The 15477-nt window shown below is 39.1% G+C and overlaps 1 protein-coding gene across 1 annotated transcript in view; it reads right to left on the reverse strand.

Moving 5' to 3' along the window:
• Positions 1-587: 587 nt before the first annotated feature.
• TOM1L1 (target of myb1 (chicken)-like 1) overlaps positions 588-15477 on the reverse strand; it is a 50349-nt gene continuing 35459 nt past the window's right edge. Inside the window, exons 8-10 of the mRNA XM_006832412.1 lie at positions 11708-11841; positions 4498-4558; positions 588-735 (exon numbers count right to left, since the gene is read on the reverse strand). Coding sequence (XP_006832475.1) covers positions 610-735; positions 4498-4558; positions 11708-11841 — 321 coding nt within the window. The 3' untranslated portion in view covers positions 588-609. The remainder of the gene's footprint in view (positions 736-4497; positions 4559-11707; positions 11842-15477) is intronic.

The raw sequence follows: 15477 nt of genomic DNA on the forward strand, positions 1-15477 counted from the left end.
TATTTTGTAATTTACCAAACTTTTTTGGAATAATGATAAAAAAAAATAAATAAGAGAAACAAAACAGGTAACTCTCTAAGCCTACAGTGTACTTTGTAAACATTATTTCATTTACCTTTACAGGCCTCAAAGGTTGGTGGTGAAGTGATGGCAGAGCTGAGATTTCAAATTGGAATTCCTGATTCTAAAGCCTGTGTTTTCTCCTCTATCCTTCACCACACGTATTGGGCCTTGTAATTCCTAGATTTCTCCATCATCTCATTTCACCATCTATCCCTTACCTGATGCTGTGGTATAGCAGGGAATCCCAAAGGTAAAACAGTATATAGGTTCACAGTAGTCTTAAGCTTTGGCCTTGGAGTTGAACAACCTCTACAAAGCAGTAAGGTGAACTGAGATTTTAAGCCAGCGGTATGAGTTTCAAGAATCTCCTCCCCTAGACACATCCCATTCCTGACCCAACCATCAGGTGGGAAGGAATTACTGCTCCAAATACAGTTCTCTGATATCCACACTGACTTCAATCCTTCCCAGGTATCATTTAATTATGAAACCAAGGAGCACTATTTCACATCATGCTCTTCTGCTGGTCTGAAAAGGCCTGAGTGTTTATTTACTTAAGTCTGAAAGCTGAGCATTCACCGAGCTGAGTTCTCCCAGAGAGGCTCTAGGGGTCGGAGGGTTGGGGCTTAGGTCGAGGAGATCACAGGATGGGGCAGAAGGTCCACTGGTAGTCTGAAAAGAAAGCAACAACAACAAAAAAGTTAGAAAAAAGAAAAAGAGTCATGTAGTTTATTTTGACTCTTCCCTCTCCCCAATTCCCCCTGTGACTTTCCTTTGGAAGGGAGAGGATCTGGTTTGCATTAATTATGAGGGAGAATCTTTCTTCAACAGGCAATACTATTACTAACCACATCTCACCACCTACATGAGTTTCTGCTTAATTAGAGGATCTATGTACTCTGTTGTTCGGTATTGTCAAGTTGGTTCCAACTCAGTGACTGTCGTAGACTAGTTCTCATGAGAAGTAAGTCCAGTGAAACATATATATGGAGAAGTTAATATCAAGGAAATGGTTCACTAATGTAGAGTCCCAAGTTTGGGTCAGCTGAGCCAAGATCGGCAGGTGGGCCCAGCCGGCCGATAGGCAGACAGGAGTCCCAAGTCTCCAGTGGGAAAGCAAGCAAGCTTTCCCTGCATGTCCATTTTATTGGTAGCAGACCACACCAGCAAGGAAACAGCCTTTCAACTGATTGGTTGCTCATACCCAATCATCATAGTTAACTATGTGTGGTTATAGCCAATCATCATAGGAGTTAACTATGCCTGTATTAGGTTTTACGACGGGAATAACCACATCTCAACTACCAAACGACTGGGAATCTTGGGTCAGTCAAGTTGACAAAAGCTTTAACTATCACAGCATCCCTATGCAGAACAGAATGAAATAGTGCCTGGTCCTGTACCATTCTCACAATCATTGTTACACTCGAACCTACTGCTGTAGCCACCGTGCCAATCCAGCGCGTTGGAGTATCTTCTCTTTCACCGGCCCTCCAATTTACTAAGTATGATGTCCTTCTCTACGTCCCTCTTGATACAATGTCAGAAGTATGAGAGACAAATCTCACCGACCTGGTTTCTAAGGAGCATTATGGCTGTACTTCTAGCAACCCAGAACTGTTTATTCTTCTTAAGTCCATGGTACTTTTAATGTTCTTCTTCAACACCATAACTCAAATGCATCAGTTCTTTGGTTTTCCTTATTCACTGTCCAACTTTCACATGCATATGATGCTACTGAAAATGGCATGGCTTGAGCCAGGCGACCTTAGTCCTCATACTGACACTTTAAAGAGGTCTGCTAAGCAAATTTGCCTAATGCAATATGTCATGTGATTTCCTGACTGCTGCTTCCATGATTGTTGTTAGTGGATCCAAGCAAAATGAAGTCTTGACAACTTTGATCTTTTCTCCATTTATCATGATGTTATTTACTGGTCCAGTGGTGAGGAATTTTGTTTTCTTGACATTGAAGTGCAACTCATACAAAAAGCTGTGGTCTTTCATCTTCATCAGGAAGTATTTTAAGTTCTCTTCATTTTCAACAAGCAAGGTTGTTAATGAGTATTCCTCTAATCCTGATCCATGCTCATCATGCAATCCACTTTCTAGGATTATTCGCTCAGTTTACAGACTGAATAAGTATGGTAAAAGAATACAACCCTGGTGCACAACTTTCCTAACTGTAAATCAATCAGTGTCCCTTTTTTCCATTCGAATGACTGTCTCTTGGTCTATGTACAGGTTCCTCATGAGCACAATTAGGCATTTTAGAATATGCATTCTTCACAATATTATTTATAGCTTTCTATGAGCCACATAGTCAAATGTCTTTATGAAGCCAAGAAAGCACAGGTAAACATCTTTCTGGTATTCTCTGCTTTCAGCCAAGATCCATCTGATGTCAGCAATGATATTCCACATTCCATATCTCTCGTCTGAATCTGACATGGATCTCTGGTAGTTTCCTTTCAAAGTACTGTTCCAACTGTTTTTAAATCATCCTCAGCAAAATTTTACTTACATGTGGTATTAATGATATTATCCTATGATTTCTGCATTCCACTGAAGTCACCTATCTTTGGAATGGGCACAAATATGGATCTCTTCTAGTCAGCTGGCTAGGTAGCTCTCTTCAAAATTTCTTGGCATAGATGAGTGAGTGCCTCCAGTGCCACATCAGTTTGTTGAAAGATTTCATTTTGTTTTCCATCAATTCCCAGATCTTTGTTCTTCCTTCAGTACCACTGGCTCTTGATCATATGCTACCTCTTGAAATGGTTGAACATAGACCATTTCTTTTTGGTACAGTGACTCTATGTTTTTCTTCCATCTTCTTTTAATGCTATCTGCATCATTCAATATTTTGCCCATAGAATCCTTCAACAAAGCAAGTCAAAGCTTGGATTTTTTTTTCAGTTCTTTCAGTATGAGAAATATTGAGCGTGTTCTTCTCTTTTGGTTTTCTAACTCCAGGTCTTTGCACATTTCATTATAATACTTGACTCTGTTTTGTTGAGCTACCCTTTGAAAGTTGTTTCTTCCATATGCTTTAGCAAATTTCTCCTTATTTCTTCCATATGCTTTAGCAAGTTTCGGAGTCTCTTCTGACATGCATTTTTGCCTTTTCCTTCTTTACCATGTTCTTAATAACCTTTTGTTTTCTTCCTATGATGTTCTTTATGTTGTCCCACAACTCTTCTGGTCTTCGGCCATTAGTGTTTAATGCATCACATCTGTTCTTGAGATAATCTCTAAATTCAAGTGGGATATGTCCACAATCAAATTTTGGTTCTTGTGGACTTGTTTTAATTTTCTTAAGCATATGAGCAACTGATGTTCTATTTCACAGTCTGGACCTGGCCTGGTTTTGGCTGATAATATGGAGATATTCCACCCTCTCTCCACAGATGTAGTCAATTCGATTTCAGTGTATTCCATCTGGTGAGATCCATATATATATATAAGCATCTTTTATGTTGTTTAAAAAAGGAATTTACAATGAATAAGTCATTGGTCTTGTAAAATTCTATCTGCAATTTCCAGTGTCATTTCTGTTATCAAGGTCAAGTTTTCCAATTACTGAGCATTTGTTTCCAACCACTGCACTGCAATCACCAGTAATTATCAATACATCGTAATTGAATGTTTGATCAATTTCAGACTGAAGAAGTTGGTAGAATGCTTCCATCTCATCATCACTGACTTTGATTGTTGGTGTGTAAATTTTAATAATAGTGGATTAACTGGTCTTCCTTGTTGTTGTTGTGAAGTGTCATGGAGTCAGTTCCAACTCATAGCAACCCTGTACAGAGTTTCTGAGGAGTGGATGGTATGATTGCACTGCTGACCTTGTGGTTCTAAGTGACCTTGCAGACCAGTGCTTAATCCTATACAGTACCACACCAGGTCTCCAACATCTTCCTTGTAGTTGTATGGATATTATCCTATCACAGACAGCATTATACTTCAAGATAGATCTTGAAATGTTCTTTTGATAATGAATGCAACACCATTCCTCTTAAATTTGTCATTCCCGGCACGGTATATCATAGAATGTCAGATTCAAAATGGCTAATACCAGTCCATGTCAGATCACTAATGCCTAAGATATTGATGTTCATGCGCTTCATTACATTTTTGACAATTTCCTACATTCATACTTTGGACATTCCATGTTCTGATTATTAATGGATGTATACAACTGTTTCTCATTTTGAGTTGTCGTGTACTCTATTAATAGCTTCATACCATAATTTATTAATAACATCACATTATTAAAGTAAATATTCTACACAACTAAGCACACTCCACACTGTCAATATGCATCTCTTCTTCTTCTTCTTTAAGGCCTGTTTTAGATAAACCTGGCTCATGAATGTACAGTGGCTAAAATGTTTAACTTTTTATGTCTTAATATTTCTATTCACTTACATTGGCAGCTTCTTCTTGGTGCATAGTTTGATCCAAAATCCTTTGTTGGTTTCGAGCAAATCTATTTGAATGATCAAAATGTAGTATTTAAAAGGAAGAAAATATGAAAATTCTGTAAAACTGAACAAATTTTCATAGTGCACAAATATTTCAAAACAAATCAATCTCATCCACAGTCAATTTCCAAAAAAAAATGCCTTTAATAATAAATTGCTTCCAGGGTGTAAATGTAATAATGTACACTACAGAAAACTACAAGAAAATGGCTATGCTAAAAATGAATAATAACTAAATAGTACTAAAATGAATAATAATTGCATCACCCAAAAATAGTCTCTAATACTTGGAAACCTTATAAAGGGTAGCTATGAGTCAGAACTGATTTGACTGTACTTAACAAAAACAACAACATGATGATGCATTTCCTTTCAGTCTTGTTTCTATAAATGTATCTATTTTTAAACTTAACTGAAATTATATAAGTTTGTGTCTTAACTAAATTACGTTGTGAGCAATTTCCTAGATCACAATGCCTTGGAAATATATATTTGTAATGGCTGCATAAATATTTTACTTGATGAATGTATCATCATATATTTTACCATTTAAATATTTGTTTCCAATTTTTTTCATTAAAAATAAGATTCCATAATTCAAATACACTTAAGTATTTTAACCGTTTCCCTGTTTATTTTTAAAACTCTGATTTAATTTTACGTTGCTTTTCCATTGCTTATAAAAGAGAGGCAGTTAAATAAATAGAATAGATCTGAAAGATTAATGAAACTGAAGTCAGAAGTCCAAGGCTCACATGTTAGCATTAATATCTAGTTGACATTGTTGTTAAGTACCATTGAGTGGGTTTTGCCATTGTGAGCCACAGCGAGCCTGTACAGGGTTTCTGAGGAACGGCTGATGAGCTTGAACTGCCAAGCTGGCTAGTGAGTTTCAACTGCTAAGTTTGTGGTTCACACCAACTTTGCAGTCTAGCACATTAACTTGCAGTGCCCACAGCTATACGATTATGAAGATGTCTGGTGTGGTGCTGTGGGTTAATGCAGTGGACTGCACAGTCAGTTTGAACTGCAAGGTTGGTGGTTCAAGCTCACCAGTGACTCCTCAGAAACCCTATACAGTGCCACTATGAGTTGGAACCAACTCAACGGCACTTCACAATAACAAATATGATTATGGGTATGATTTCCTGCACCTCATTTCCCAATCTGCTCAAAAGGAGTAACAACATCTGAATGACTTCCTTTAGAGTTAGTTTCAGGAGAAGAAATATATAGGTGGACAGTAGGTAAGTATGTAGATACATACAAACATGTGTTCATGCATGTATACATACATACACATAAACACACACAATGATTCAGTACATGTAGATAAATAAGAAAATGATTACTTTATCAGCCAAGAGCTGCTTTAGAAACTTTTAGTATTACTATTATTGCACACTAACTTCATGAGCCTAGACTCTGAATAAGCACTTAGGCCTAACAATTTTCTCCTAAAACAGTTGTTTTGACCTTCCTTCTATTTATAGCATTGTCTTCTTATGTGCTGGTCAGTTATGCAATGGGTTCGAACAACCTTTTAGGTCACATTTCTATTTCCTTATTTGCACAATTATTCCTTAGAGGTAATGGGTCAAAACTTTGGGGGTCCTGGAATAAGGAAATTTCATTTTACATGGCAGGATGGATTTGATTCTTTGGTTGCTAGAGGGCAACCAGGCAAAATGAAACCCTGAAGATATCCACAGCCTAATCACTGGCACCAACACTTGTGTTGGGTTACATGGCAAAAAGGAATGAAGTTGACAAATGCCATGAAGGTTGCTAGTCAGCTGGCCTTACAATAGGGAGATTGCTCAGGATTGCACAGGCAGACTCGATGTCATCACTAAGGTCCTTGAATGAGAATGATGTGGCAGAACAGGAAGTTAGAGTGACACACTGAGGACTCAACCAGGCATTGCTGGCTCTGTAGACGGGGAGCCGGAGACAAAGAAAGCAAGAAACCGCTAGAAATTATGGAAGACAAGTGAATGAATTCTCCCTTATTCTTATTAGGTCCTACTCAGTCGGTTCCAACTCATAACCACTCAGTATAGGATTTCCAAGGCTTTTATGGAAGCAGAAAGCCTCATCTCTCTCTCTTACCAAAAGAGTGGCTGATGCATTTGAACTGCCAACCTTGTGGTTAGCAGTCCAATGCTTATACTACAGAGCTACCAGGGCTCCTGGATTCTACCTGAGAGGCTGCCCCCAAAAATGCAACTTTGCCTATACCTTGATCTTAGTCCATTGAGACCTACCTCAGAATTCTGACTTATAAAAGTGTAAGATAGTAAAATTTTGCCTTTTTAAAGCACAGAGTTTTTGGTAATTTGTTACTGCAGTCCTAGACATGTAAAGCAGCAGATCAGTTTCTTTAGTGGCGAAACTCTCTTTCTGAATCTGATGGAAAACTTCAATGTTGCTGTCACACCATTTACTGTAGTCAGTGTGGTGCACACAGTTCAGAGCTGAATCAGAATGAACTGCCCACTGAGGTAATGGAATCTCAACATCTAGACCAAAAAAAATGCATATTTTGCCTCTAAGGAAGTCTTTAGTCAGTGGTCTCATGGTTTGCAACACAATTCTCCACAATGTAAACAACGAGGCAGCAATACACGGAAAATCACTTTTTTTTTTTTTTTTTTTAGTATCTGTTCCACTTATAAATACTTTAATTACAGGAAATAAAGGGTAAGGCCCACAATTTTGCTCAGTGCTAGACTGCGGTCACGGGACTCATCTTTTTGATGAGAATATACGGGACTTCCAAAAGTTTGTGGAAAGATGGAATTTAAAAAACTTGGACTCGGTATACAGGGTTGATAGGGATGGGCAACTTAGACATTGGCTACCTAAAATGGGGGGCGGGAAGCGTATAAAGGCACAAAATGGCTGGGTTACAAGTTTTTCAGAGGGAGTTTAATTTTAGAGTGTGCAGGGGAAGGTAGAATCTCCAGTGAATAGTTTTCATGTTGTCTAAATGGGTCTGGTGAAATGATATAGTGATAGGATTTTCTAGATTCAATAGTGAATAATTGTTAACATGAGTAATGGCGATCCTCACAACTGTAAAGGTAGAAGTTTTGTAACATAAAGCGGGGAAGAGTTAATCGTACATTCCAGGAACAGAGGATTCTAGGACTATCAAGAGAGAAGAGTATGAGCAGAACATGGGACCCTAACCAGAGAAGCAGTGACACCAGAGATGGCGGCAGAGGTGATGGCATAGACACAGAGCAGCTGAGGACTCCAGACTCGTGTAAAGAGAAAGACTCTGTGCTGGTGGCCAGGAGGCAGACTTTCAGAATGTGTCCTTTGGTTGTTTAAATGATTATAGCTTCCTGAGTATTTCTGTGCACATCAAAAAAACAAAACAAAACAGAGGGAATACAAGCAAATACTGTTAAGTGATGATGCATGGAGGGGATTGTAATCAATGCAATGAAACAATATACGATAGGATGTCCCGAGTGTTTTTGTGTACATCCTCCCTCCACCCCCAATAAAACAAGAGAGGGAAAAGAAGCAAAAATACTGCTGAATGATGATGCACAGAGGAGACTGTAATCATTGCAATGAAATGATGAGTGTAAAAACCGATGTTCTCCCTTGCAAACTATCACTCAATTCTCAATATAAACTTTAAAGAAAAAAATATGATAGGATGAGGATAAAACTAATGTTCTCCCATGTACCATCACTCAATTCACAATAAAAGTTTTTTAAATAATGGAAACAGTCATTAAAAGAGTAATATTTACCTAACAGCAAAGTTGACATGGGATGGGAAGGAAGGTGGAATGGAAATAATTACAGGGAGGAAGTGGGAATAACTCTTGTTAAACGGAACAGATTGAAATCATTGAGAAAAGAAACAGTGTATGATTTGTTGAATGTAAAACTGATGATCTTGTAAAGCATCAAACAGATGTGAAGTGAGGGGAGACTCACAAGAACACCCAAACTTGCAGACAGTACCCATGTGACCTAGCCTCAATGGCTTGATAATCAGAACACGACTAGAGGGGGTAAACTGCTACAATTTGATTAACTTAACCTACACTCATGGATGTAGTCGCTCAAAATGCCAACAGAGAGGGAAGGAGTCTTCACATCAAGTATCAGTGCTATCCCTCTGTATGCAGGGTAGATAGGGGTGGGCAACTTAGACATTGGCTACCTTAAATGAGGGGCCGATAAAGGCACGAAGTGACTAGCTTACAAGGTTCCAAGAGGGAGTTCAGTTTAAGAGTGTGTGGGGCAAGATAGAGTCCCCACTGAATCCTTTTCATCTTGTCTAGATGGGTGTGGTGAAAAGAGATGGGGATAAGATTCTTATAATTCAATAGTAATGTTATTACGACTAATTGCAACTGTCACAATCGTAAAGGGTGAAGTTTTGTGACAAAAACAGGGGAGTAGTTAATCTTACAGTCCATAAACAGAGAACCCTAGGACCATCAAGGGAGAAGAGCACAAGTGGAACGCAGGACCCTATCCAGAGAAGCAGTGATACCAGAGATGGAGGTAGAGATGGGGACATGGAGAGAGGTTGCAGCTGAGGACTCTAGATTCATGGAAAAAGAGGGACTGAGAGCCGGCGGTCAGGAGACAGGCTTGCAGAATGTGCCCTTTAGTGGTTTAAATGATTATATTATATGCCTGAGTATTTAATAAACAAACAAAAAAAGAGCTAAAATGAATAGAGAAAAATACTGTTAACTGATGGTGCATGGAAGGGATTATAATCATTGTAATGAAACAAAGTATATGATTTTGTTTGTATGAATGTAAAATTGATGACCTCACTGTAAACTTTCACTTAATTCACAATGAAAACTTTTAAAAAACAACAAAACAACTGGTGATCTTGTCTGTAAACCTTCACTTGTTTCACAATAAAGAATTTCAAAAGGAAAAAAAAGCCAGAATTTTCCCACAAACTTTTTGAAGCCCCCTTAAAAGCTGATGTTCCTACTAAATATGAGATGCTTTTGTTAACTGCCGTTGATTCAGTTCCGTCTCACAGAGACCTCTAAAGAGTTTCTGATGAGCAGCTGGTGAGTTTGAACTGTTGACCTTGCAGTTCAAACAGACAGTGGTCCAGTTGTTTTTGTTAAGTACCGTCGAGTCGGTTCCGACCCACAGCGACCCTGTCTAGGGCTTCCAAGTAGCAGCTGGTGAGTTCAAATCACCAACCTCATAGTTTGACATCCACAGCTGATTTTATGTAAGTCTGAAGAATCCTTGGGTGGCGCAAGGGTTAAGCACTAGGCTAGGAGTCAAAATGCTGATGGTTAGAAACTACCCAGAGGTACCTGGAAGATAGGCTTGGTGATGTCCCCTAAAATCCCTATGGAGCATGAATGGGGTCACCATGGGTTGGAATTGACTCAACAGTAACAAAAGACCAAAAGACTGAGAGTCACTTGTCTATACCAATGCATGTAGAAGTTTCTTAGGACTGGGTTCTGGGCACACACTCTCTCCCAAAGTCTATTTTGCTTCACAATAGCTTTACAAACTATATATGCTCTATCTCTGTTTCTTGCTTACTAAACTCTTCATCCTGTCAGGAACCCTGGTGCCACTGTGGGATAAGCATTAACCTGCTAGTTGCAAGATAAACAGTTTAAATCCACCAACTGCTCCCTGAGAGAAAGATGAGGCTGTCTGCTCCCCTAAAGATTCAGAGTCTGGGAAACCCAATACAGGGTCGCTATGAGGCAGAATTGACTCGATGGCAGTGGGTGTCCATTCTCTGCTTTCACGGTTATCTCCTCATTAAGAGGCTTGTTTTCCCTTCCTCTCACCCTGGGCTGGATTAAGTTCAACTATTGTTGACACTAAATAGATCTCTCAACGTCTGCTTCCATGGTGCTTATTTCAATTTCCAAGGAGCTCTGGTAGCATAGTGGTTAGGAATCGGGCTGCTAACCTCAAGGTCGGTAGTTCAAAACTACCAGCTGTTCCACGGGAGAAAGATGAGGCTTTCTGCTCCCGTAAAGATTTACAGCCTCGGACACCCTGTACAGGATCGCTAAGCGTCAGAACCAACTCCACAGCACATTACCACCACCCCCACATTTAATTTAACATGTCTTCCTGACTACTGGCTAGATTATTACATGGGACTATTAGACTATTATTCTGATGAATGAATAAATGATTTAGAAAGAACTAAATGTCTAATAACAAGGATGAGATAAACATGGATCATTACCAAAACTTCTTAAAAACATGTTGTTGTCATTGTTAAGTGCTGTCGAGTCGGTTCCGACCCATATGGGGTTTCTGAGGAGAGGCTGGTGAGCTTGTGGTTCAAACCGATTTGCAGTCCAATGCATTAACCCACCAGGATATGAAAATACTTGTTAAAGCGAATGAAATCAAAGGAGAAGCAAAAGTTTAAGTCCTTTATGATTACAACCATAAAAACTGCAGAAAGAAAAAAAATTGTGTATATTTAAAATTTTGATCTTCATATTTTCTGCATGGAAATTTAAAAACTATATATGTTTATGTAATAAATTTGGGATCCTTGTGTGGTGCTGTAGGGTAGACACTGGAGTGCTAACCACAAAGTCAGTAGTTCAACCCCACTGGCCACTCCTCAGAAACTCTATACAGGGTCACTATGAATCAGAACCAACCTGATGACACATAATAACAACATATTCAATTTGGTTACTCTTTTTTGTATAGATTATTTTCTCCATATCAAACACCCTTTCCATTTTTATCATTCCATGGTAAACTTAGCTCAAAAACTCAAAACTCCATCGTTAACACATAGGTTAAACCCCACTTTCACAAAGAGATGTGGCTATACTATTCTTCTCTTTGAAAGCCTGCCTACCAGGTGCTCAGTGCAGGCAATACAGGTAAGATCCTGGCCCTGCTCACAGATCAGTATGTGAGTGTTGCTTACACTATACAACGAAGTCCAATGCCCAAGAATGCCCCAGGTACTATGAAGGTGCTCTCTCACTGTTACACTGTAAGCTCCCAGGAGGCTAGCACCAAGCTTCTGGAGCTCAAGAGGAAGGTGGCCTTGGCTTTAACTTCCAAGTTGCTGATGGGCACTCTAGTGGTAAAAGTGTAAACAGAGGAAGGTTGGAAAGGGCACTTCATCTGCTCACCTCTCATATCCAAGGAGGGCATTATTCAAGTCCTCATTCACTTGAATGAGCTCAACAGTTATGTCTTCATTCTCCACCACCACCAGAAGGTCCATGATCCTCTCCTGCATCTCTCGACTCGTCTTATAAAGTTTCTGCCAAACAAAGGAGAGAGAATTCTTCTTCCATGCTATGAACATTCTACAAAAGAAAAATAACTTGCTAATCTGCATGTACTTCCAATCACCTCCATAACTGGGGGAGCCTCAAAGTATTTGATTTTGATTTTGGTCAACTCATCCTTCCTAACAGGTTGTTGCTGCTATCAGTGCTAACTCATAGCAACCTGTCTAGGGTTTCTGAGGAGTGACTGGTGAGTCTAAACCACTGACCTGTGGTTAAAAGTCCAGCATTTATCCCATAGTGCCACACCAAGATATATAGCACTTCATGAGTTTTAAAATGATTACATTTTCCTCTAAAAATCAAAACAAGTATCCTAAGATCATTGTGGTAAACTGGATGGAATGCTGGTCTAGGAATTAGAAGTGGTATACAAGAATTATAAATGCACTGCTTACTAGCTATGTAATATTAGAAAATAAAATAATTGCTTTCTAAATCTAAATGTGTCCTCATTTGATAAATGAAAATTATACAATTTGCCACATCGGGTTTCCATATGTAATGATGAACTCTATAACTATAAAGCACTGTATGAAACATAAAATGCTATTATCATTATTGGCGGTAGTTAGTGTTGGCTGTTGTTAAGTGTAATCCAGTCAGTTCCAACTCATACGGTTTCCAAGGAGCAGCTGATGAGCTTGAACCGCTGACTTTGCAGTTCAAACTGACCTTACAGTCCAACGCATTAACCCACTGCACCACACCAGGAATCCATTAGCGGCAGTGGAAATACATTGACAGCATATTATTTTATTTACTATACTGTTTTACTTAATAAGCATTTAAAGTTTAATTGAACTAATTACATTTCAAGGTAGATTGAACTAGGATTTAATAAAAAAAACCCCAAAAAACCAAAAAAACTAATCATAGATAATATCCACATATGGACTATCTAGAATCATTGCCTTAAGCTTTGACCACACCCCACATCAGGTTTTTCTTCGAAGCAACTACACTGGACTTACTGATTCAGCCTAGGACTAGGATCCGGAAATCTCCAATTTTAACAAGAGCCCTGAGTACTTCTTACATACACTGACATTTAAAAACCTTGGCTTTACAACTTCCTTCCTTCAAGGCAAGCCTCTAATAAACCTCAGGAGCATAAAGCTGATGTTAATATTAATATTTCTTCAGCCCCACCTTGGCTGCAATCTGTCCATGTGGGTAAGACGAAACTAATTATCAGGCAAAAAGAAGAGAAGTCTTTCCCCCTTTAAAATGAAATCTGCGGAGCTTTGCTAAAACATCACACTAGAGTAGTATCTGACTCTTTCCCTTAAGCAAGAAAAACCTGCTGAAAAATTTATGCTTCAAGGAAACCATTTAGAATCTCAACCAATCTATTTCAAGTCTCCAGACAAAAACAAACCTCTAAGTAAATAAATCACACCACTACTTACAGGCATTTAGACAAAGAGGTAAAAGTCTCTACCTGCACAAATCATGAAAATATTTAGGAGACAAAATGCAATAAAAAGAATAAAGTGAGACAGATAGAAGAAAGAGGTAGGTTTCGGTACTAATCTTGTGTAGTCAGAATAACTATCCTATTTGCTAATGACTTGGCCACCATCAGTGTTGTGCAAGGGTCAACAAACTTTTTCTTAAAGGTCCAGATAGTAAATATTTTAAGCTTTGCAGTCCATAAAGTTTCTGCAGCAACTAAAAAGTAGCCACAGACAATATGTAAAAAAAAAAATGGTACAATCATTTTCCAATACATTTTATCTACAAAGACAGGTGATGGCTTTAGTTCGTGGTATTTTATAGGCTTCAAGCACTGGACTGTTAACCATAAGGTCAACAGTTCAAATCTACAAGCTGCTACTCAGAAACCCTATAAAGGTCGCTATGAGTCAGAGCCAACTTGACAGCACTTAACAATAACAATAGGAAGGAAAGAAAACAGACTTTGGACTCAGCAGAACTGAGTTCAAATTCTGCTTTTTCCCCTTTTCTTTCTGCAAAACATTATTACTCAAACACATCAATTCTTCTAGGGTCTTCCTTATTTATTGTCAAACTTTTATATGTATATGAGACTAATTGAAAAATACCACGGCTTGGGTCAGGCAAATGTTAGTCCTCAAACTGACATCTTTGTTCTTGAACACCTTACAGAAGTCTTGCGTATATCTGCCCAATGCAATACATCCTTTGATTTCTTGACTGCTGTTTCCATGAATAAGGAAGAACCTAGAAGAGTTGATGCTTTTTCATTGTGGTGTTGGAGAAGAATAGTGAAGGTACCATGGACTGCCAAAAGAACAAATGAATCAGTGTATGAAGAAGTACAGTCTGAATGCTCCTTAGAAACTGAGATGGCCAGACTTCGTCTCTCATACTTGGATATATTATCAGGAAGGACCAGTCCCTGGAGAAGGATATCCTGCTTTTAAGTAAAGTGGAGAGATGACAAAAATAAGGGAGACCCCCAAAGAGATGAGCTGGCAGAATGGCATCAACAATGGGCTCAACTGTGGCAACAACTGTGAGGAGGGTGCAGGACTGGGTGGTGTTTCATTCCATTATATGTACAGTTGTTATGGGCTAGAACGGACTCCATGGCACCTAACAATAATAATCTGTAAATCAAAGGTAACAACCACTGTCCTGCATTGTTGTCAGAATAGAAACACAGTGTCATTAATGCTGCGCAGTGTGATGGCTGCCTGAAGAGGTGCCACTATATGCCTAACCAATACAATCCTGTATTACTCAGGTCTCAATACTACACAAAGTGGAGAGCTGAGAACAACATTTCAAAAAAACTCCATTATACAGGGGAACTTTTCCTTTGCTCTTGCCTTGGTGAGTTTACAGAAGCTGTTCCTCTTGTTGCTCACTGGCAGTCTTGTTAGAGAAATGCCAAGATCAAGGAAATACAATGGCTGCTATATGCCTATGACAGAAATGTAGAAATTAATTTGAAATGAATTTCCAGCCAACGTGAATAGCCCCGTCATATGCAAACCCACCTTTTACCCTTTAACGAGGCAGATGGAATGGAGACCATGAAAGGGGAACTGCAACTCTCAGCAGGTCTGCAAAGCAGAATAGGAAAAAGCTCTTCAGAAGCCAGCCTACTCTGATCTTCGCAACTGATGTTTGTTTAAGACAAGGGCCAAGCCACCTGGAAACTGCACAGATCAAACACCATGGACAAAAAGGATGGGTCAGAAGTTCTGCGCAGGAGAGCAAGGGGGCGGAGGAAGCCGTCAAAACTCAGTAAGTAACAGCTGCTGAGGCAGAGGTCCACCAGAAAGCCCCTGGAATCCCCTCCCTTTATACCATATCAAAGCAAAGATGAGCTTCCAGGTTAAAGTGAATTTAACAAGTCAATTCCAAAGTCTGTCATGCAAAACAAAAGGGAGCTCATTAAGAGCTTCTTCTGCTTGTATCCAGATGGCTCCTACTCCTCCACAGAGCACTGAGGAACATGGCAGATCTCCAACACTTTCAACTTCAACTGTAATCATCCCACTGCCACCCTCCCAGGGCAGCTCAATAAAAAAGTAAACAAAAGTACCTGAGCATCTCCCCTGAAAAAGTAAAACCAGAAAGAAATCTGTATGTTCAAAAGCCTTCTCTGAAAA

The sequence above is a fragment of the Chrysochloris asiatica genome, unplaced genomic scaffold, assembly GCF_000296735.1.
Source record: "Chrysochloris asiatica unplaced genomic scaffold, ChrAsi1.0 scaffold00007, whole genome shotgun sequence".
NCBI classification, from domain to species: Eukaryota; Metazoa; Chordata; class Mammalia; order Afrosoricida; family Chrysochloridae; genus Chrysochloris; species Chrysochloris asiatica.